At 38.3% G+C, this 23,976-nt stretch overlaps 2 protein-coding genes across 2 annotated transcripts in view; one reads left to right on the forward strand and one right to left on the reverse strand.

Moving 5' to 3' along the window:
- The window catches only part of LOC124721695 (katanin p60 ATPase-containing subunit A-like 1), a 202,182-nt gene that overhangs the window by 153,610 nt on the left and 24,596 nt on the right, over positions 1-23,976 (reverse strand). The window lies entirely within an intron of this gene.
- The window catches only part of LOC124722349 (trithorax group protein osa-like), a 63,037-nt gene that overhangs the window by 32,272 nt on the left and 6,789 nt on the right, over positions 1-23,976 (forward strand). The window contains exons 5-8 of the mRNA XM_047247522.1: positions 9,735-9,927; positions 14,492-14,675; positions 21,726-21,916; positions 22,152-22,292. Of these exons, the coding sequence (XP_047103478.1) occupies positions 9,735-9,927; positions 14,492-14,675; positions 21,726-21,916; positions 22,152-22,292 (709 nt within the window). The remainder of the gene's footprint in view (positions 1-9,734; positions 9,928-14,491; positions 14,676-21,725; positions 21,917-22,151; positions 22,293-23,976) is intronic.

Below are 23,976 nucleotides of genomic sequence, written 5' to 3' on the forward strand. Positions count from 1 at the left end.
TCCCATGTAAAACAGCCATTGATGACATTAACTCATGTCTCAAATCATCAGTTTTATTACAACATTTACAGACATTGATTTCTGAAGACCAATTAACATGTGCAATTACGACATGAAGCATCTGCTGGACATTTGCAAAACAGTTGTTGGATACTAGAATGTTTAAATAGCAATCGATGAATTTGCACAACTTTATGCATTGTCAACAAACTTCTATAAAATCACAGCAGCTACAGATGAACTGATTCATTAAGTTCTACCAAATATCACACAGAATCACAAAAATCACTAGTTGCTCATGCAAGTGCTACATTAACAGACAATACCAATGATGTCAGCGCCATCAATTCCTGCATCTAAAATAAAACACCAGGTAGAGTGACAACATATGAGTCCATTGATACCGTAATGAATCAAGAAAATGCTCTTAATTATTCAACTCGATTTGCCAGGCATTCCACGACACATTTCAACATTGAAAAGTGGCATGCCTATCATTCTTCTGTGGAACATAAATCCACCACTACTTTGCAACAGCACCAGGGTTGCAGTGAAAAAGATGTTGAACAATATCATCAAAGCTTCAGTTTGAAGTGGAAAATTTACAGGGGAAGATGCACTGTTGCCACACATCCCAATGATTCTCTAATGGACATGCCATTCAAACTGAAATGTTTGTAGTTTGTGTTGTGACTTGCATTTTCTGTGACCATCAACAAAATACAGGGAAAATTGCTATGAGTGTATGGACTAAATTTGGGAAATTCGTGCTTCTTATGCATACAGCTGTATGTGACATGCCCACACTTTTGGAAACCTTGTGATTTATTTGTTCATACATCAGACGCAAAAGGCAGAGATCCAGCACACAGTTCTAAGGATCAGTGCATAGTCTGTTGCAGAGTGAAAATTCATTCTGAAAGTAACTGGCTCGTTTTATATAATATTCCATTTGTTTTGTGGTGAAAAATTGTCATGGATTTGGTACTCACTTTTTTTGCCTGTATTCATTTGATTGACCTGAGGGCTTTAAATAAGAAAATTCATTATTAGTTGCTTTGCTTTAGGGTATTTTGAGTCTGTAACTTACCAAGTTCAGATAGCAGAAATAATTTCAGTGGGACAGTTATTCTGTGTATAGTTATTTAGTTTTGTTCTGCACTTAAGTACTTGTTTATGTGATATGTTTATGTGTATGCTACAGTTGCTGATCAACCCTGTGTTCACTATGTTGTTTGTGTCATCTTTTAGTTACAGATTATCATGCCTGCAATCTTCAACCTTGCTCAAAGAACTTCTTGCAATTTCTGCCATCTCTCTCATGTGTCTGTTAACAAACATTTTAAATCATTTTGTGGATGTTATATTTATGATGTAATAATTAATGGCTCTGGACCTTAAAATTCTTTTTATTGGAACTTGAAGATTTACAGTGGAACATTTGCTGTGGGCACTTTAACATTCAAATTCTGAGCTGTTCACTTGGACACTTGCTTGCAACTTAAGGAGATAGTTAAGGACAATACATTGTGACAAATAGATCATTATTAACACTTTCAAGATTGGTCTCTCAGGTCTATCTCAGACTATCCACACTATCATTTTTAGAGGATTTCTGAAAACTTGCTTCTTTGGAACAATAAAATAAATACGTTGAATTATTCCATAAAAATCTAGACATTTGTTTATTGAAATATATGTAAAGATTTATTGTATTCTATCTTATCAAATGAAAACATGGATTATCTGTATTAAAATACCATGTTGATGTCATCTGAAAAAAGAAACGCATCATACACATTACATGTATTTTGTCTGTGTGTGATACATTTTGAAACAGTTTAGCATCTAGAGAGCTCCACAACTCAGACAACATACCACAAGAAAGTGTCTCTCCATGGGGATTTACACCTCTGTTGTCTGATTACTTTGTTACACTCTATAAAATCAAGGTTTGGATTCACCTTCTTTTGGGATAAAACTGACTGCTAGTTCCAGAAGAAAATTTGCTAATTTGTATTTTTTCCTTTCAACATTGATTCCTGGTTTCCTAATACCGGATAAAAAGTACTAGCAGCACTGATCATAAAAAGGTGAAAGAATAATTTTTCCCAACATTTCAGCTGTTTTCTTTTGAATGGCTAATGTGCTGTCATCTGGTCTGATCTGTCAACACCTTTCTTGTAAATATTATAGTGTAGCAAACTGTTGAATCTGCTGGAAGTAGCACAACTACTCAAGTGAACGCTGTGTGACAGGTTAGCAGCATCAATGTGTCTCCTTTATTAGTCCCGTTTTACATACAACAGGCGTTTCCTTCTGCTTGGAATTATTTCAGCTCTTTTTCGGTTTTTGTTTGATAGTGCTTTGCGGAAACTTGCTGTTTACCGTACAAGTAACAACTGGTGTTACATCTTTATTTGTACAGAAACATTGAAGCTGCTGGCACAATATAAAAGGAAGAACATACAGAGTGAATATGAATGTGTAAAGTTTCACCTGCAAGTAATATTTCAACATAGTAGCATACTGATTATGTGCTTGCTTTCTGACTGACTCATAGCAGCAGACCCAGTTATTATCTGTATATATTAGTTACTGAATATGTAAATGAGCCATTTATTGGTAAATGAATGTAAGTGTATGGTATGTACTTATGTGGGGGATGGCTGGATGTAATTTATACGTTACTGCTGGCATACCAATTTTCACTTTGTTTATGCAGCTTTATTTTTATCACATGGATGGCTGATACATTTCTGTACAGATGCAATTTGGAGTTTATATTCATTTTTGTAACTTGACTTGTACACTCTTACAGCTGATGATATCTGTATCTTATCACATGATAATTAAAACACAAAACAGTGTCAAGGTTTTTATCCTTTTTATGTCAGTCTCTTGGCTTCCTTAATAATGGCCATCTATAGGCTGACATCAGCCTTTTGTGAAAGGCCCTCAGGGGCTCAGGATTTGTTTCCTGGGTACAGGCTTGGTGACCCTAAGGTTCCTGAGCTGGGGACTGGTAAGTGTCACCAGTCGCCTGTCACCATAAGCTCTGGGCATGCTGCAGCAACCACTGTGCAGCATGATGGTGGAATGTTGTGTGTCATGGGCTTTACCACCCGAATCACATGGATGGTACAAACTGCTGTTAGAAACCCCTCAGTCTCAAGGTGTGCTGTGCACTGATGAGGTGGAACAGTCATTTGCGGGCAACTTCTGAAGAACCTGGTGTGCCTCTGTTGTATAAGGCTTACTTTGTTATGTGGGGCTCTGTCTAGGTGAACTTTTATTCCCCTAGCTGTTCATGGGACCAAAATGGATCCTTCAAAATTTTCCCTTCCTCCTCTCAGTGGAAAAGGTAGACTGCTGGAAGGTACCCAATCTAACAAACGGGCTCATGTAGCCAGTCCTTCTGATTCATTCTAAAAGTATTGTCTTGAGTAATAGAACACGTACTGATTATCAGAAAGTGGTTTTAATAGTGAGAAGAAAAGAGTGTAGTTTTGAGAGGGTTTCCCCATCCTATATCCCAAAGGGTTTTGAGGGAACCTGTGGCTCTTTAAAAACAGTAAAATGCTTGTGCAATGCGACATTGTTAGTGTAAACTCCTAGTTCCCAACCATCAGCTAACCTCCAAGAAGGTAGCTGCTTCGGGGAGTGTGCAATAGACACTGAACTGTGCAACACGTTGAACTACAGCAAAGGTGTTGTGACTTGCAGGGATCTCGTTCACATTCCCAAGGAGGTATTGTGATGTGAGTGGGCTCCAGAAGGTATAGTCGATGTGAAAGACATTGTGAAGAGGGTAGATGGGATCTTGTAAATTCAGATTCCTTTATCTTGATATTCAATAGTATGGAAGTCCCTGAGTACATAAAGGCAGATTTCTTTCATCTAAACATGCGGCCTTATGTCACCAACCCAATGCCTTCTTTCAAATGCCAGCACTTTGGACATACTACTTGTGGGAGTCGTGGAGAAGTCACTTCGGGAAAATGTGGTAAGGCTGCCCATGAAGAGTCGCTTTTACATCTCCTTTGAAGTGTATGAACTGCTCTGGGGCTCACTGTGTCTGGAGTCAGGATTGTAGTGTATACCTTGAAGAACAAAAGGTGCGAAAGCATAAGACTCTGTAATGCATTCCATATAATGAGGCCAAAAAAATAATAAAGCTATGCCGCCCACCATTGTTCACTACTTGTACCTCCTTTGTTTCAGTTCCTAAACAGCTGATGTTGCTATGCAAACAGAGGTTGCTACTATCAGCACTAGTACCTGCGTTGGTCAATGTACTTGTGCTGCTGCAGTCATTTTGAAGCCTGTCCCTCCCTCCAAAACTTCAGAAAAAGCGTGGTTGCTGACAATGCAGAAGTCCTGCCCCTCCAAAGACTCAGTCTGGCCCACTGTCCAGTACTGCCACTACCACTTCTGCAGTTGCCTCCTCGGACCAAAAAATCAAAGTTGAAGGCAAAGAATTGTCCACTGGTGGGGATGGGAAGTACACAGTCTGACAGTATTGATGTCATCCTTTCAGACACCTATTTGACTCTTCTTTGGAGGCTATGGACCTTGATGTGAGACAGGGACAACCATCTCAACCAAAGACTGAGCTCCACCCATTGTGGGCTCCCTTCCCAGTCCGAAAGTTAGGGTGAAAGTGTGACCTCATGATAGACGGCTCCCATCTAAAAGTGGAACATTAATGGGTTCATATAATGTTATAAAATGTGACACCTGCAGTCGTCCTTTTGATGTTATTTATTATACAGTTACCAGTTTTGGTGACTCAATATACGATCTTCAGGCCTTAACTGATGCCAAGGGGGTTAACTCCAATCGTATACACAATCCCATCAGTGGCAGACATCTCTGAACTGGTTTCCATAGACTATAACATTGATGTTGTGTCTCCAACCCAAAAATGCCAACATGGCTTCTGAGGTGTTCCATTTTATTACATAAGTGGATGACCGAAGTCCCTCCAACCTTCAGTCGGAAGGATGGACATACGAAAACTTAATGTGTTCAGGACACACATGGAGGAACCAAAATTCCTTACAAAGGCACACTCCCTGTGCTTGTGTTTAAGGAAACACATTTCAAGGCCACTGGTGCCCCTGTGCTACTGGGCTGTACCCTCACCTGACATGGGAAAGAGCCAAGATTGGGGTTACTGTCTTTGTCAGTAACGCACATCAACCCTATCAATCCTCTGCTCTCTCCTTGGTTACCAGTCTAGAAGCAGTAGCTGTTGCTCTTCACATGGGTGATAAGATTACTGTCTTGCTCCCTGTATCTACCTCTACAGGATGTGATAGACTCTGAGGCTTATATGTCTTATTGCACAACTCCCCTGCCTGTTTCTGCTACTGATTAATTTCAATACCCATAATGTATTATAGGGCTTGAACTATACTTGTCCCAGGGGTCGAAACTTGGAGAACCTCATGATATCTCAGGAGCTGTGCATCCTCAACACAGGCAGTCTTACTCTTCTATCAGCTGCTACTGGCTTGTCCTCAGACAATGACCTCTTTTTCTGCTCTCCAGCCATTGCAGTCTCAACACAGTGGGAAGCAACTGATGACCTTTGTTCCGGTGACCACTTCTCAGCGTGGGTTCACCCACTGGAAATGGATTGCTTGAACAGAAATCACCGAAATGGATGGGCAGCAGGGCTAATTGTACACTGTTCAGTCAGCTGGTTGTGTTTGAACACCATGACAGTGTCCAGAAATGAGTGGATTACACATCAGATGAGTGATCCTGCTGACTTTCCGTTCCAAAGTCTTCGGGTCATCTTAGGAGGCAGCCTGTGTGCTGGTAGACTGATGAGTGTTGTTCAGCAGTCTGGGTGTGGCATGCTGTTCTTCGATGGTTTAAATGCCTCACAACAGCAAGCAACCTCACAGCCTTTCAAGTTGCAGGAGCCAAGGCTCAACACGTAATTAAGGAGAGCAAGGAAAGGTCATGGCAAATGTTCCCGGGCTCCATCAACTGTTCCACATATTCTACAGAGGTATGGACAGCCATCGGGAGGATTTTCTGGGGCACAGTTGTTTACCAATAGCAGCAGTGCTGAAATGAGGGTGTTTCCCAAACAATGCCTGGTGTCATCACTCAGACAATGGCAGAGCATTTTACAGCAACTACTACCAATTCCAGCTGGGATCCAGTGATCTACCGTTACTGTGTGACTGCAGAGAGGGACAAGATGGACTTCAGATTCCACAATTTTGAGGCTTTCAACTGGCCTCTTGCCATGTGGGACCTGGAATTAGCACTGCCTGAAACTCAAGATACTGCACCCGGTCACAACCAAATCTAGTGCTGCATACTTCGACGTTTGCCAGCAGCATCAAAGGAAATCCTTCTCGAATGTTTCAATCTTATATAGCAGACAGGAAACTTTCCCAACTCCTAGAGAGAAGCAATTCTGCTACCTCTCCTCAAACTAGTAAAAGACCACACATGTACCAGTAGTTATCAGAGTGTCGCCTTAATGAGCTGTGTAGGAAAGACCCTGGAGCAAATGGTTAACTGTTGTCAGGTCTGATTGTTAGAGACCAGGTAATTCCTTAATCACGCTTGGTGTGAATTCCAGATTTCAGTCCACTGTTGACAACCTTGCCGTACTGGAGACGGCTATTCAGCAGGCTTACTTACAGTACATCACTGACTTGATATCTTCTTTGATATAAGTAAGATGTATGATACTACTTGGAGAAAGTATTGTCATGCAGCTCCATCAATGAGGTGTTTGTAGCCATCTCCAGATCTCCATGCAGTCTTTACTGTCTTAAGTGCTTTTTTTAGATCCCAAGTTGGTGACATGCTGTTGGATCATTTTGTGCAGGATAATGGTGTTCCTAAGGACAGTGTTTCAAGTGTTACTCTCTTTGCTGTACTTTAAACAGAATCATGTCTATGGTAAGGAGTCCTGTATGTGCTCCTTATTTGTGGATGATTTTGCTATTTATTTGTTACTCCTCCAGTGTTGCAGTAGTGCCCTGTCAGATGTAACTAGCTGGCCCTTGTGGCCAAATGGTTCTAGGTGCTTCAGTCTGGAACCACGCGACCGCTACGGTTGCAGGTTCAAATCGTGCGTTGGGCATGGATGTGTGAGATGTCCTTAGGTTAGTTAGGTTTAAGTAGTTCTAAGTTGTAGGAGTGGTCTGCACAGAGAGGTTTTCAGGTTTCTGCAGAAAAGTGTGTATGTGTTTTCATTTTAGTCATTATCATAGTATTTTTAATTTACCTGACTTGCATATGGCAGACACCATTTTACAATTGAAAGACTCGGTCAGGTTTCTGGGCCTCATTTTTGACTCCAAACTGTTATGGTTACCACACCTGAGAGAGCTGAAACCCAGAACCCAGAAAGCACTCAATATCATAAAGTGCATTAGCTACAGGTGTTGGGGAGCAGACAGGGCACATCTGTTTAGTTTTATAGGGCTTTTGTGTGTTCACGCTTTGACTGTGGATGCACATTGTACAGCTCAGTGAGGCCTTCTTATCTGAATATCATTGATGCTATCCATCTTGAGGGGATTAGACTGGCCACAGGTGCTTGCAGGACCAGCCTCATACTCCAAATTCACTTGCATACAATACTGTTGCTCGTCCACCTTTGGAACACCTTTTCTCTAATCGTCTATGAGCAACAGTGCCATTTGCAATCTGCGTGCAGTGTGTGCTGGAGTCACTTAATATGGGAAATGTAAGTCCTCAAATCCAGGATTTTAACTACCTGCCACTGTCATCATTGCATAGTCCCAGGGTAATTTTAGAATTAGTGCAGTACAGGAGAGATTGCACTCCTGCATATGTTTAAATACTATATTTTCTGCCATTTTAACTGAGCGCCACAGCTCTACAGCTGTCTTTCTGGATGGGTTGAAACAGGGGCCCCATTGTTTGCTCTGTTGTTTTCCCTGATAGTGTCCTCAAGGTTTAACTGCCTTGAGACTCTACTGTCTTCGATGCGGAACTGTACACGATCTTGTGGGCACTGGAGCAGATGAGGTGTGCTTAGTTTGCTAAGTTCCTTGTTTGTTCAGATTCTCTGAATGCTCTGGACTCTCTACAATGCTCGTATCCAGCAGATAAAGTAGGCCAAAATATCCAGGACATCCTCCATCAATTACAATGGCTGGGTGGGCAAGGAGGTGTCCTGCTGGGTACCAGGACACATGGGTATTGAGGGGACCAAAAGGGCGGATGTAGCAGTCAAGGAGGCATGGAGCGATCTTCAGTTATTTCAGTGTGCTATCCCCCTGCATGCCATCACCTCGCTGTTTAAGTAGAGTTGTGTGTGTGGTGTCACCGCCAGACGCCACACTTGCTAGGTGGTAGCCTTTAAATCGGCCGCGGTCCGTTAGTATACGTCGGACCCGCGTGTCGCCACTATCAGTGATTGCAGACCGAGCGCCGCCACACGGCAGGTCTAGAGAGACTCCCTAGCACTCGCCCAGTTGTACAGCCGACTTTGCTAGTGATGGTTCACTGAAAAATTACACTCTCATTTGCCGAGACGATAGTTAGCATAGCCTTCAGCTACGTCATTTGCTACAACCTAGCAAAGTGCCATTACCAGTCACTATTGATGCTGTAAGACGTGTACCGTCAAGAGTGATGTTCACCATTTATGGATTTAAGTTAAGTATTCCAGCAGCTACGTTCGTTTTTTGTTAGTCTCATTTCCTTGACCTGTTCCAGACCTCATGCCAGCCTGCGTGAGCTAAAACGTGTGCCTTTCGGCTTCCTCTCATAGTGGGTTGGCTGTCTTGCCAATCCACAACAGTGTGTCAATGGGAAGATGATTGGGTGGGTGGAAGTGATTGGTAATAAGCTTTGGCCACAAAGACGGGATGAAGTCCTGCTTACTTGTCTTCACATAGGCCAATCCTCTGATGCATGGCTTCTTGCTCTGCCAAGAGGTTCCTCCAGTGTGTGCTGCCTGTAGCATACAGATGACTGTGCACCACATTTTACTAGATTATGTTTTATTTTTAGACCAGAGGGCGGCAGCAGCAGATGTCCCCTTTGTTTCAAGTGACATTGAAAGGAATGTGTTTGAGAGTTTTAAGATTTTGTGATATCTCCAACGTGTTTCCAAAAATTTTAGGATGATGTTCCTAATCTGTTAACAGGATGACTGGGTCACTCATGTTTTTGTAAGTGGTCGACCAGTCACTTTTCCCTGTGCCTTTCCTTTAGCTCTTCTGTGGTTTTACTTCTATTTTAATCCCAGGAATGGTGCCTTTCACCCTTCTCCATTGTATTAATTCTTGTGAGACATGGTGATTGTGTGGTTCCATGTGAGTGGCATGGGAGTGAGTGAATGAGTGTCATTTTATAGGTTTCCTTCACACTGTGAGACAACAATTTTGAACATTTTAATCATATTTGTTTCTTTCAAAATATGTAAGGGCACTGATAGCCTCAACACTGAGCACCCGTAAGCTCCAAACAGAAAAAAAAAGAAAAAAAAAAAAAAAACACACACACCTACCTTTGCTTGAAAGTAAAAACAAGAGAATATTAAATTTTCATTTGGATCTATTGCATATTGTCTTTGGCTTAGCAAGAACATTTGTTCTATCAGAGAATAGGCTGGCAGTAGTCTAAAATTGAGCAAATGTGAGAATCTATATTGAGGTAACAGTTGGTGGCATTGTAATTAGGAAAATAATGTGTTGCAATTAGTCTTTTATTATTTTCAGGAGTTATGGACAAGGTAGTGGGACGCAGCAGTCGGCTGGTGGTCAAGATCCCTTTGGACACAACCGGTACGGGGGGCCCAGCCAGCCACCTGGCTATCCTTCACGTACTGGCTATCCTGCTCCACCTACGGGACCACCAGCACAGCAACCCACAGGGTATCCACCACAGCAAGACTATTACCGTCAAGATCCGGTAATTATAGTCATTTGTATAAAAGTAAATCATACTTCTTCATTAAAATGTGAAAGAAATAACAATGCTGATATTAATTTACATTTTCTGGATCAATGCGATGTATTTTTGAATACCTACAACTGTAAAGAAGATGACAGAAGATAAATATGGAAATGGAGTGGGATGTTTCTTTTCAAGTAAATCATCCCTCCATTTACTGTAAGCTTTTTACGGCAACCATGTGTAACCCATATTTGGGTGGATGAATGTACCTGTGGTACACTAATCACTGTGTCATGTTAGTCAGTGATTATAACTGTAGGAAGCAATGCAATATTAAATATTTTGTTACATCACATAAGGTTTTACAGCTCCAAATGCTGTGCCACAGAAATTGTAAATGCATGAGTGTGTCATACCATTTCTTAAGTATATGTGTAATTATGTTCTATGTTGAGTGAGATATCTAAATTATATGGTTTCCCTTTTCATCCATACATAATTGTACCATTTGTGTTACTGTGCCTTGTAACTTTCTCATTGAGGACATAGACAATTAAGGGATTGTATATTCTTTCTTGAGTAGTTCTATTTAAGCCATGTAAATGTTGTTACAGCCTGTATTGCAGGTACTGAAAATTTTTAACTTCCAAACAGTCTTACCGCAAGTTCAACAGCCCACAATTTTTCAGATCTCTAAAAGGTTTACTGCAATGTTTGTCTAGATGTACGTGGTGCCCAAAACTTTTAATTTTGAGACTTCCGAGATTTCCATCCACATTTTCTTAATAAGTGTTTCAAGATTGTTTAATTTAGACACGAGTATAACCCATTATAAAATATGTGTAGCTACAGTTTTATAACAGCCTCGGCTGGTTTCATAGGACAGCATTGTAACACTAACAGTTTCAGTTTTTATTAGCTGCCTTTCTTTTAAATTCTTTAATTCTGTGATATGATTTGCTCCCTCGTTTGTCACATTCTTTAGACTGATATCCTGTGTGTCAAACTACTGATTTTGTATTTGAGTGCCTCATTGCCAAATCAGTATTGTATATTAAAATTGCATCTAATTGTGCTTCATTAAGTTTTCACTGACTAAGCACAGATCATGAAGTGAATTCACATTTCAATCAAGAGGAAGGTGGATCTTCATGACTGTAGTCACTTGGTGCACGTGTGAAACTGTGCGTCTTCTGTAATTTGTTTTTCTTGTCATTATAAATATTGTATGTTTTGGGCCTGATTGTACCAATACCACATCATGCAATACTGTTCACACCTGTTTGTATGGTATGCTACAGATACTGCACAGTGCATAACAATATAGTACAGCTGGTATGTACATAGACACATTATTATATATTTATGTTATAGAAGTACTGTGCATGGCCTTTTATCAATAGAGTTCATGTAGTGTTACATTACTCAGTGCATATTCAATCATTTCTTATCAAAACATCAGTGATTCATGGCATACACTTTTCTCGAAGTTTTAGCTTCCCTTTGAAGTTCACTCATTTGAGATTTTCCAGCCCCTTTCAGATGTAATGGTAATACTGGCAGGTTTCTTTAACATTTTATGGAACAAAGTTGAATGGTACAAAGAGAGCAAATCAAAAGAAGGTTGTAGAGGAGCAGTGATGATGTCTACCAAAATGCTGACTTTGCCTGTGGCATTCCAAAACTCTGAGCACACCCATTACTTATTCAAGACTCTTACAAATAAATGTCAATGATACATTGAAGCTACTTAAGCTAAATTAGTGCTCAGCCTGAGAGGTCTACATTTTTAAAAACTCAGAGGGGAGATAAAAAAAAAATCTACATTTCTTGAAGTTGCTTCTAATGCAGTGTCGGATGGACTGTTGGCAGAAGATTTTAAAATTGGAGAGAAAATAAGACAGTAGTTGGGAATGTATTATCATCCCCCCCCCCTCTCTGCCCACCATGTGCAGATGGAACTAAACACAACATGTCAACAGAAAATTTCTGTTGTCCATTGAAAGGTAATTTTCTAATTATGTTGGTTAGAATAATTTCTCTGTAGTAAGCTCTTTGAAAGTCACACATTTACATTATCATTACAGGTAAACTTACTGTAAGAATGAAGAAGAATAGTGTGTGTACTTGTCATTGAACAGATAACTTTCCACACAGTGTGTCTCATCATAGTTGAAATTTTATTATAAAAAATGTGTATTTGCAGTTGATAATTTACTGTTTACTGTACTTGTCATTGGTACATAATAATAATTAAGTGTAGTTAGTATATACAGTAAAAATCATGAAAACACGTCAACCTTCTACAGATCATAGGTTTTTTAAAACATCGAATTTCACAACTTGTTTTAGTTTTGCTTCTTCTACACAGTTATTTATGGGTAATCAAAAGTTGCCGTAGTTCTGTTGATATTCTGATGGAACTCTACTGTGGCATAAGTTCATTAGTTTTGTTCTTTTTATAGATGAGAGAAGCAAAAATGTTTACATTTACAGTTATTAGGACTTCGTGGTAAAGAATGTTCTTCTTAGGATGAAATCTGACTTGCATGTTACCTCATGAGTAAACTACACAGAATATGTCACTTGATATGATAGAAGTATACGATACAAAAATAATCACTTTGGACACAAATTTCTATTTGCACTTGATGTAGGAAACACCATGTGAAATCTTTTACATACATACCTGATGTTACCATCAGTCTGCATTTTTAAAACTGTCAATAAACAGTGTAATAATAATATGTAATGGGATAGGTCAGTATTCACTACATAGAGGAGGCTTTGAAGTGCAGAGACATACACTGAAAGAGGCCTACTATATACGAGGGTACTTGAAATAGTAAGTTACACTGGTTGTCCCATGTTAAGACTATTGTGCAACAAGAATGGCACATTGTCAAAAGAGAGTACATGTTCTAGATGTCCTGCAGACACTGTTCTACTGTGGTATGGATAACAACTGCATCACAGTGTGGAAGTGAAATGGCACGGAAACTGTAAACATACTCCAAAGCTGCAAAGTCTTAGTACTTGAGTCTGTAAAAATCTTATGGATAAAAGTCTAATTTTCTCACAAATGCAATTTGAAATTCTGGTAGTATATGGACAAAATGCAGTGTTGCATCCAGCCATAGCAAAATGGTGCTTACAATGTGACCAAGGCCGCATGGGTGTGAATGGTGCTGATAGGGCAGGATGACCAGTGGCATCTACTACAGATGACAATGTCCGAGCAATTGACAAACTGATTTGAAACGGTCACAGATTTTTCGATGATGAGGATGTTCACACAATAATGCTCAAATGGCTTCATGACAGAGGAGCAGATATCTGTTGTCGAGGGACTGACTGACTGACAGACAGAACATTCTGATCATTATTTACAGAGAATTGATGATGTTGAAAAATGTCGTGTATCTGTGTCACTTTGAAGTGTAGTGGAACATTCAAGAAAATATACTTAGACTGCAATTATATTATGAAACATACTTTTTGAGTCTCTTTGTAATATCAGCTATCAAACTATTCCCTTTGTCAGATGTAGGCAACAAATTCTCCTCCTCCCCATCCCCCACAGACACACACACACACTGCCACTGCCCCCTCTGGGCATTCACTGATAGTATGTAGCAGTGTTCTTTCAATGTGCTTGTCTTCCACTCACCACCACCATTGTGTAGTGAGTAGCTATCTATCATAACTCTTTATTTGTTATCATCTCATCCTAGGTTTTCCGTTATTTGAATAAACAGTGTAATGTACTCTGCCTTAAGGAGGACAATATGCCTGCAACACTTCCACCCTCGAGATTAATAATACAGTATTCTCAGTTGAAACCAACAATATTATTATCTAGTTAGGCTTCATTATGTGCAAAAACCTCAGTTGAAATGTAAAAATTAACAGTCTTAATATTCTAAAACAAAGTTCTTGAGATTTGATCACTTGAATTCATGTGATTCCTACTTTGAAATTGTTGCAGTAACAACACTTCATATAAATTTTATGATTTCTTGAACACCAGTTTGAATTTCTTCCCAATATGAATTTCTTCCCAATATGAATTTATAACACATTCTGGGACACACAAAGCATACTTGTTACTTTTCTGCCAACAAGTTTTAAGCTAAAAGCCCACCCCTACCTAATTCTGAACAGAGTTTGAAAATTTCAAGTCGTCATAAACAAATGTGTATTTTAATTTTTTTTATTTTATACATACACTGTCTGTACATTATGTATAATTGGGGATCATTTATATCTTTTTAGCTTCCTCATAGTTATTATTCAGGTAGATATGGGATCACATTCTCACTGATACAAAAATGTTATGATTCTGATGTACTGTTTCTAATAAGGGGAAAGTGTGAAAATGTACAGCACAATTGCAGTTCATTACCAGGAATAATTAGTGCAGTTAACAGCAAGGAGCTTGTGAACAGTAATGTATAAACACTTTTTTTTTAATGTTATTCATGAAGAAACAGAAGTGATAGTTTTGTTACAGTTTGTGTTGTTATTTGATATTTGTTTGTGAAAAATAGTTACAATTGAAAGTAAATACTGCCAACAGGTATATTCTGGTCAACAAGCAGCTACTGCAACTGGCCCAGGTGGTCAGATGTATCCTGGAAGCCCTCATAGTAAATCAATGCCACCTCCAGCTCCACAGACCCCTAGAAGGCATCCAGATTTTGCAAAAGACCCACAGCAGTCTCCCTATCCACCATATAGTCAACAAAGGCCTTCTATATATGGTAAGTGGTAAGCACTGTAATTTGGAGGGTTCTTAAAAGTTTAAAGATTGGGGACAGGAAAAAGAAGCTAAGTCACATAGTTCTTGGTGCTGTTAGGGGTCTCTTCCCAGCTTATGAGGACAATATGAACTTTCTCCCTCTGTTTAGCTATTTTATGTGATATTCCTCATGTTTTAAAGTGACAGTAAAGTTTCATAATTTGATATTGTGGACCTATCATCATCATCTTTGTTTTTCCCTTTACTTTGTGGTGTAACAGCCAGGAATTATTTGTTTCTGGGATTTTTTTGTGCCATGTACATTAGACTTAATTTTTGATAACCACAGTTTGTCAGTTGTATTGATTCAACCCAAACATCTTCTATTTGTTGTATGTAATGAAAATAATTCATTAGTTACAAATGAGAAACTATAGAGAGGCAATACTTGATTTCAAAAATTTAACACTTTAACATAAAGCCAGAGTTAGTTTTTATTATTCTGACAAAAACTTAAAATCCCAAGTGTATCCCAGCAACTTAAGAACAGACCTCTGAAAACGTAAAGCCTTGCTTACATCCGTTTCAGCATGGGTAGTTAAGTGTTCGGCCACTAGGGGGCATCCAGTCCCGTATTTGTAGCCTAGATATTGTGTTCTGGTTCAGGTGTTTGCCAGTGGATATCACCTTTACTGTTTGTAGCTTTGGGTACTTTAAAATGGATGGCTGTACAGTGATCCTAAGTTTGACATTGAATTTAGCACCCCAGAAAGTGAAGTAGTATGTGATGTTATTTCGTTGGAGGCTGAAAGTGATGAAAGTTGAACAGATGACTGACAAGCACTCACCAGTGATACGAGATAAATACTTATACTGTACTGTGACTAGCTCCACCAATATTTCCATTCAAAGGGACACACTGTGAAACACATGATTTGATTCCATATCTACACACAAACTACAAAATGACTTTATGATTCAGGGTACTTCAGTGAAAGTCCAGTGCACAAGTATATTCTGGATTTTATTAACAGTGATCTTCAAAAATTTGTAAGTCACACTTACTTCAAAAGCTATTTTCATTAATAATAAAATACATTTTTGGAACAGTTTGTGAAGAAAAGTCAACATATCAAGGGATTAATTTTCCAATTTTGGAAATATGAAATACTATACGTTACAGTTTATTGCCGCATTATATGGAACTGCATAGAAAGTAAATAGAATTGAGTAACATGGGTAATTACAGTACTCGGTGATAATTTTTTCTGGTTCTGTATAGAAGGGCAAAAAGGATGGGCACGAGATACCTTGCAGAAAGCTGAGCATCCATCATCTCTGACTTATGCTTAGAACCATACAGATATATGTTTTGTGTTCGTGTGTCCCTGTGCCACCATTAACTATTTGTTGAAGGGCTCGTGTATTGTTAAGCATGGAATTTAAGAGGAAACCTTTCCAAAATGTCTTGACATCCAGCTTCTCAGAGCTCTAAAAAACATTCCAAGTAAATAACTATTGACCATTTCTTGCTTGCTTGATGAATTCCGACGTAGCATTGGTCCATTGCTGCTCTTGCTTCATGTTAATGATGTGCCATTTTATTTGCATTGGGAAGCAGAATTAATTCTGTTTGCAGATAATACAAGCATTTTTGTGAAGTTGAGCGATGAACCATCAACAAAGAAAGCAATGAACCATCAACAAAGAAAATGGTAAATGATATTTCTGTGAAAGTTACTGAATGGTTTTGCACAAATGGGCTTACTGTAAACTTTCAAAAAATGCATTTAACCCGCTCTTGTACTGTTGAGAATATCCTCCATTCTATTAACTGAGTACACCAACAGTAAATAATAAACTGGGATGGAAATTGCAAAGTGTTCGGTGTGAATGTGATGAAAACATAAACTGGAAAAACCATACTGTAGACCTGCTAAGATGTTTAAGTTTTGCTACTTTCGTCATAATAGTAATTGTCAACTTTGTGAATGTAGAAGTCAGCAAGCTAAAATATTTTGCTCGTTCATTGATGTCATATGGGATAATACTCTGGGCTAACTTCTCGCCTAGGCAAAAAGTGGTTGTGGCCCATTATAAATTAAATAGAGATATGTATGGAGTGTGCACGTGTAAATCTTGGAGATATCTCTTTAAGCAGCTGGAAATATTAACCACAGCCTCACAGCACATTTATTCACTTACGAAACTTATAATCAGTAATCAGTCCAAATTTTACAGTTACGTTGATCTTCACAAATACAACACTAGAAGGAAAAATTACCCTTTAATGAACCTAACTTCGGCACAGAAAGAGATTAAATATGCAACTGTACAGCTCTTTAAAAGTCTACGTACGGGAATAAAATGTTTAACAAATAGCAGAAGTATTTCCAAAAGTAGATTAAAGAGCTTTCCGCTTAATAACTCCCTATACACCATAGAGCAATTCTTGAGTAGAGATAATTAGTCATTAAAAGAAGCAGAAGAAGATCAAGAAGAACTGTAAATGGCAAACATGCAGCCATTATTTTCAATTTTTTATTTAGCTGTAGATAAAAATTATGTGTTTATTGTCACATTCCACATCATAATAATTATCATGAATTTTATGTGTGGAGCAATTAACAAACTTTATGGAACAAGCAACAAACCAACTGATAGCTTTAGTGTGCATGAGGGGGATCAGGTAAGATATACAAAAATAAGTGTTTCTCACTTAATAGTTTTTGAAAAAAGATTTCATAGAACACTGTGTCTCGGCACAGGCACCAACATCTGGAGAGCAGTAAAGCCTTAACTAAAGCCACCTCAACACAGAATGCAAAGAGCACCTCTGTAGCAATGAAAGGGTTAAGTAACCTTCCACAATAGTTCACCGAGACTAGTTATGCTAACAAATGTGTCTTCAGGTTGAGTTTAATGTAGGTTCATTTGGGAAACAAATACATTACAACATTTATATATCTTCCAGAGTATGGTACATTAGTTTGCCTTTGATATAAAGATTGTGTACCAGTTGTCTTCAAAACTAATGCCTAGAAATTACATTTTACTGTTGCACTCATGTAGATAGAGTTGTAGCATTTGAGCGTTACTGACTGTCCTTCAGCAATACCCTCATCTTAGGAGAGAAATGATGCTTAACAAGTTTGACTTCATAATGAAAATAATTTCTGGCATCATTTGTATTTCTACCTATGACATGTTCTTCATGAACTATTTTCCAGTACAACTACCAGTTTGTCTCAATATTTTTCAAACCATTACCTACAAATCAGGATATGGATTCCAGCAACAACAAAATAATGAAATAGACCCTAAGAAATGAGATTTGATCAAGGTATAATTGATGTTTGGTACATTTCACCACTACCTCATCTTAGGAGCAAGAAATACCATCTCCTACAGCAGAAAAGACTGTATTTATCATATTGTTTAAAACACACACATAATCAGTGCTATTATTTCAGCATCACATAAAATTAATTTTACTTTACTTCCCTGTGCAGGAAGTTTAGTTAGCAATACTGAATTCAATGTATCGAAGTAGTGTAGAATCGAGTGTCATCAATATTAGTATTTCATTGCCATAACTTTAATTGAATTTACTCCATTAACTTCAAATGATATGATTCCACACAATTTCATCATTTATTTTGTGATTTTTCTTAAAGATAAACAGTTACTCAGTTTGAACAAAATTTGTAAAATTTTGTGATTTTGCACTTTGCAGAAAATAGGTACCTTTAATAATGAGTCATTACTTGGGACTGGAATAATTCACATTTTCCGATAAATCCAAAATAAATGTGAATTCTGCCTCAAAATGCGAAATTACTTAATAGATGCCATTTCATAGCGAACTGTATCCAGATGAGCTATTTGTTAGCGAAAGTTTGAAATGGCTGTATTTTCTGCATAGAATATCGAAAATGTAAGCAGTCACTGGCATTATACACCATATGACGAAACCCAATTTGGATAGATAATGTGCACAAGGACCTATGTGCAAAATAAAGTGTACAAATGCAAGGATGTATCAATACACTCAATGATCTGGTGTGATGCCAATTGTGGATGATTGAGTGGTCTGTTTAACACACACTCGCGTAATGCAATGTACCGCTAGAGTTCCGGCCTGTATCATTAACAATACTCTGCAACTTCAACAAGCAGTTGTGTGGTAGCTACCCCGAATGCTTTGTGTTGTGTGTTACTCATTGTTTTCTTTTCTTATTTTGAAATAAGTGAAGCGACTAATCCTGCTCCATCACAGATTTCAATTATGACTCTTACAACACCAGAAGAGATCAGCAATCCCTGTGACAGTGTGTCAGTTCTGCTGTAGGCTGCTGCCCAATGAAATGGAGACGGGGTTTGTTTCCCCACACTGCTCCTTCCCCTGTGGCGGTCAAAATTCTAGTCTGTTTACACTTGCTGCCGTCTGTGACTATAGCCTATAATGCCCTCTGTGCTATAGTGATTGGAAAACAGTCTTTAATGTTTTTTGATGGTGCAGAAATAATTCTTCTAATGTTAAAACCAAGCTAACGTATGATCGATTTACTTTACGCTAAGTGTCTTGTCAGTTCTATCTGTAGTGTTGTCAAGCATGGGTTGTAGGGCTATGAATGCCCACTGAAGGTCGAAATTAATAGTCTGCAGATTTTTTAATCTTCAGATTGGGCAAGAAAAGACAAATAATGTCCAGAAACACCTTAATCTGAGAGGAATTCAGTTAACTGGTGAGAAAATGCTGGTGCTTTGCAACAGAACAATCTTTTTTGAAAGTATAAATACAGCCAAATGAAGAAAACAAAAGCCATTTCGGTAGAAAAAGTTGTTGAAGTGTTTTCAAAAACAAACATGCCAGTCAAAAGCCCCCAATCAGCACTCTTTTTAACAGTTGATTTCAAAGAACTAATAATTTGTCTATTTGCACTCATGTAGTGTGTCAACCTTTTAAATTTGTGTGTCTAGTCATTTACAAACTAAGAAACTGGACACGAATTTTGCCAAAAATAGGTGCTACATTTTCCAGTCCCTAGTCATTACACATGCTTGTCCAACACCCTTTGCTGTGTCTAATGTCCTATTCCGCTTCCTGCTACTTGCTGTTTTCTGTGTATGTTCCTCTGTACCAGCAACTCTGATTGATACCTTAACCAAGGAGGCAAATTGGTGTCTGTGCATGTGACTAGGTGACTGACTGGGTAAATGTTCATACATGCCTGAAGGAAAAGACACTGTGGTGACTACAGCTGTTATGAAATACATTAAATGTATTTGCAGCTGCAAATATGGACAGCCATTGCTGTTTAACGGAGTGACAACAGTGAAAATTTGTGCCAGACCAGGATTCGAATTCCCGATTACCACAAGTGGTCACCTTATCATTGTATGCATGTCCAAAGGAACAGCGCATTGTAATTCTGAATAACACAGGTACTGAAATATAATATTTATCTACTGACACCGGGCAAAGTGACTTTTGCCTAAAATGTCTCCCCTGTACGAGAATATACATATGAATGTACGAGTGCAGGTTGTAGACACGTGGTTGGAAACATGTGGAAGTTTGGGTCTGGCCATGAGTCGTGCTTATATAGCTTAATGGTAAGGCAACTGCTCACGATAAGCTGGAAATCTGGTTTGAGTCCTGGTTCGCCACAAATTTTCTCTGTTGTCATTCCGTTATACTGCTGATGGTTGTCCATATTCACAACTGTGAATACATTTAATGTATCCGGTTAAATTATAGCTGCCCAATAACTGATTGGTTGAGTTAGTTCACAGATTGTAGGAAGTCGGTGACATTACCACCATTAAAAGTTCTGTATTTATTAAAGCACTGTAATGTTCAAACCCATCTTAAGCTTGAGCACAGATTTTTCATGTGCTGTTTTGTCTTTGGCGCCTCCTTATATCCCAAAATCTACAGCCTGAGTAATTTCGGGGGAAAAGCCCCTTTTCAAACTTACTAGAGCATATCGTAATCATGATCTAGAAGAAAAGGCGATATCCACTTTTGGCATGCAAACTTGGCATTAGTTTGGAAGGAGATGCACTTCAGTGGCTGTTAGGTTTTTAGTGCCCTTTCTTCACAAATTAGGTTTGGCAGATGGCAAGACGAGCTCTTGTTTAAAGAAATTTAAGTCAGTTCCTGTTGTGTGTGTCATTTTAGACCATAGAGTGTTTATGATCCTGTCTATTTATTGTTGTAAATGTATTTATTTTTATATTATATATGTACTGTAATATTTACATTTTCTGTAATATTTATTTAACTGCAAAATTTGTTTTTTAGTATTAGAACCTGAGCTTTAGATATTAAAAATGAATAGTAGTACTACTTTTATAATACCATAACACATCAGTAAAACTGACATGTTCAATACCCTGTGATATATCTACAACACAGCTCTCCGGAACACAAAATATATAAATAAATCGTACAGCTCATGGTTAATTGTGGTTTTGCAAGTGTTTTCGGATGTATTGTATCAATGAAATGTACTTACAATTTTCCATTTCAGTACTTATAAATGAGAATTAGTGTTTTATGGAATGTTACAAAAATGTTTTCTTGTGTTTGGGATGACTGAATGAATTGGCAACTGAAAAAATGTTGATCTGTGTAGGTTCGTCAAACTTGATTTGTTGGACAGTAATATGTTAACTGGAAGTGCAAGAATGTATAAAAAAAATTAGTGCCTTGGAGACTTTTATTTACTTAGTTTTTAACTTTGCGTTGGTTTTCTAAAGATTTAAACCTGTAATCAGTTTCAGATTAATAAAGTTAACAGTGAACATTTAAGAGAGCTAAGTTATGCAATTCTGTTTTTTTAATTTCCTCAGATCCAGACACTTTGTTGTTCCATTCGAAATACATTGCAGCAGGATTAATAACGAGCCTCTTAGGTTAAACTCTCATATTCTTGGTTGTATGTAGTTATTGGAGGGATTCACATTAGAGTGAGATGTTCTAGTATTTGATGAGACATAAATGCATCTCATGAGATTGATTTAAATGTGGTTTGATTAAAATAGAGAATTTGTTGTATTGTAGGCTGGAGTAGTGGTAACACTCAGTATCGGGCACAGTACCCTCCACAAGGACCTGCTCCACAAGGGCCTCCACAGTGGAACCAAAATGCTCAACGAGCTGGTGGTCCTGTGCCTGGTCAGCCAGCTAACAGCAAGTGGGACCAGCACCGCTACCAAGCTAGTGGACAGTCACCGTATCAGCCTCCACAACAGGTATTGTGTTACAGTTTGAATTACGATGTTCTCTGTCACTTTTGCCCATATAGGGTTAGTTGTTTATGGTTGAAGACATCCGTAACTATAATTTTTGTGTGAACTGTGTATTTCTTACTCTTTTTGAGATTGAAGATGTTAGTGAAATTGTCAGAGATGTTACTATAAATAATTTTAGTAACACAAGTATTTTATTCAGAGTCTTATTTACTTCTTTCTTTCTTTTTTCCTTAAGGCACAGCAGCAGTGGGTTCCAAGTATTCAGACTCCTGATATTAATCAAAACTCACTCCTAAGGCCACCGATGGTTAGCCCACGTGCTCCGTTCCGACCGGAAGGAAAGCCGTATTCGATGCAGCAACTACCGGGTTCAAAGGTTCGCTGCTTCTAATTTTTTCTCACTCAATCTGAATTTTCTACACACATCATGAGTCTACTTATGGTGTTGCTTTTTGTACCGTGTCGAGATACTGAAAGACATTTAGAGAAGCCTTTGTTTCGTGTGCTAACAACTTGAGGACAACCTGTGTTATAAAAAAAAATTAAGAGGCTTGTACATTACAGTATGTCAAAGTCTTTGCTTCGTATTGAAAAATAAACACATTCAGTGTTTTGTAGACACTGTTCCAAACCATTGTGTACACTCGGGTCATGTCGTGAAATGATTTTGCAGCACATTGTGAAGTCGATGTACTTTTATTTCATTAAATGAAGTGCCCATAATAAAGAGTATGTGCATTTGGTCTTACATCACATATGGCTCGTTTTGTCTGTTATATTAATAAATAGTCATAAATTGATTCCGAAGCACGCATTTGAAGTCAGCATTTAACAAATATTAACACACTGTCGAGGGCGTGTGTGTCTATGGTAGGCATATCTGGCAAACACATAAAGCTTTCATGTTTGTACTGTGTTATGACCAATAAATAAACCAGTTACAGATATTTAGTAGGGTGCCCTCAGCCTCGTGAACACTAATGGGGAGCTTTGTTATGGCATAGTGGTAGCTCTAATTCAGAAACTTGACACTAGCAGCTGACAAGGTCATGTGCTGCCTGTGAGTCTTCGTAATACTACTGCACAGTGCTGATTGAGTGGATTTTCAGAAGATGGTGTCCCACAGCTCTAATGTATTTGAAAAATGTCATATTACCACCTTGAAGTGCTGGCAAAATTCTGTATTTACCCAGCTAGTTTGTCATCCCACATCATCAGGTTCATAAAAGTACTCACAACCTAAGATTAGGTGAAATATAAAATAATCATCATCAGATGATAAAACGGTGGAATATTCACTGTTATTACACCATAACATAAATTACATCCTCAGTCTATAAAAACTGTGCTATGTAGTGTGCTCATTCATGTTATAACCGTAACCATTATTAAAACTTTGAACAGATTAGTACTGCACATCTGGTATGCGGTATGAATCTGTTCACAGCATTAATGAGGATTACAGTTATAACATGAACAAATACACTACTTAGCATAGTTTTTATAAGCTTACAATGTAGCTTATATTATCTTGTGATAGCAGTCAATAATTTGTGGTTTTATCGTCTAATGATAATGATTTTTAATTTCACTTAACATGACGCCATAAATATTTTGATGAACCTGCTGATGACCAGACAACTGAAACTGGTTGATAAGGAATTTTACCAGCAGCTCAAGGAGGTAATATGCAATTTTTCAGATGAAGTAGCGGTCAGACAGCAGGTCAATGTTATATAGTGTGATAGTGCCATAGAGTTTTAGTTCTTATGATGTGTAAGTGTGAGAATAATTCTGCATAGTGCTTCAGCTGCAGTCCAAGATTTCTTAAGTTCAACCATGAGTAAGCGGCATGGTTAATAAGTGAGCCATTTAGTAGGTTGTAAATGAGGCATTTAAAATTTGAGAAAGGAACAAATAGTGCAGTGTCAGGATGCTCAAATGTAGTTGCTTCATTTGTGCCCCATTAAAGCAGCTTGTACAGTTGGTATTCTGTATTGGCTTTTGACTGAAGCACAGAGTGACTGAATGGGATTGCCATCAGATGTACATGGCTATAG

Source organism: Schistocerca piceifrons, chromosome X, assembly GCF_021461385.2.
Source record: "Schistocerca piceifrons isolate TAMUIC-IGC-003096 chromosome X, iqSchPice1.1, whole genome shotgun sequence".
Classification (NCBI taxonomy): domain Eukaryota; kingdom Metazoa; phylum Arthropoda; class Insecta; order Orthoptera; family Acrididae; genus Schistocerca; species Schistocerca piceifrons.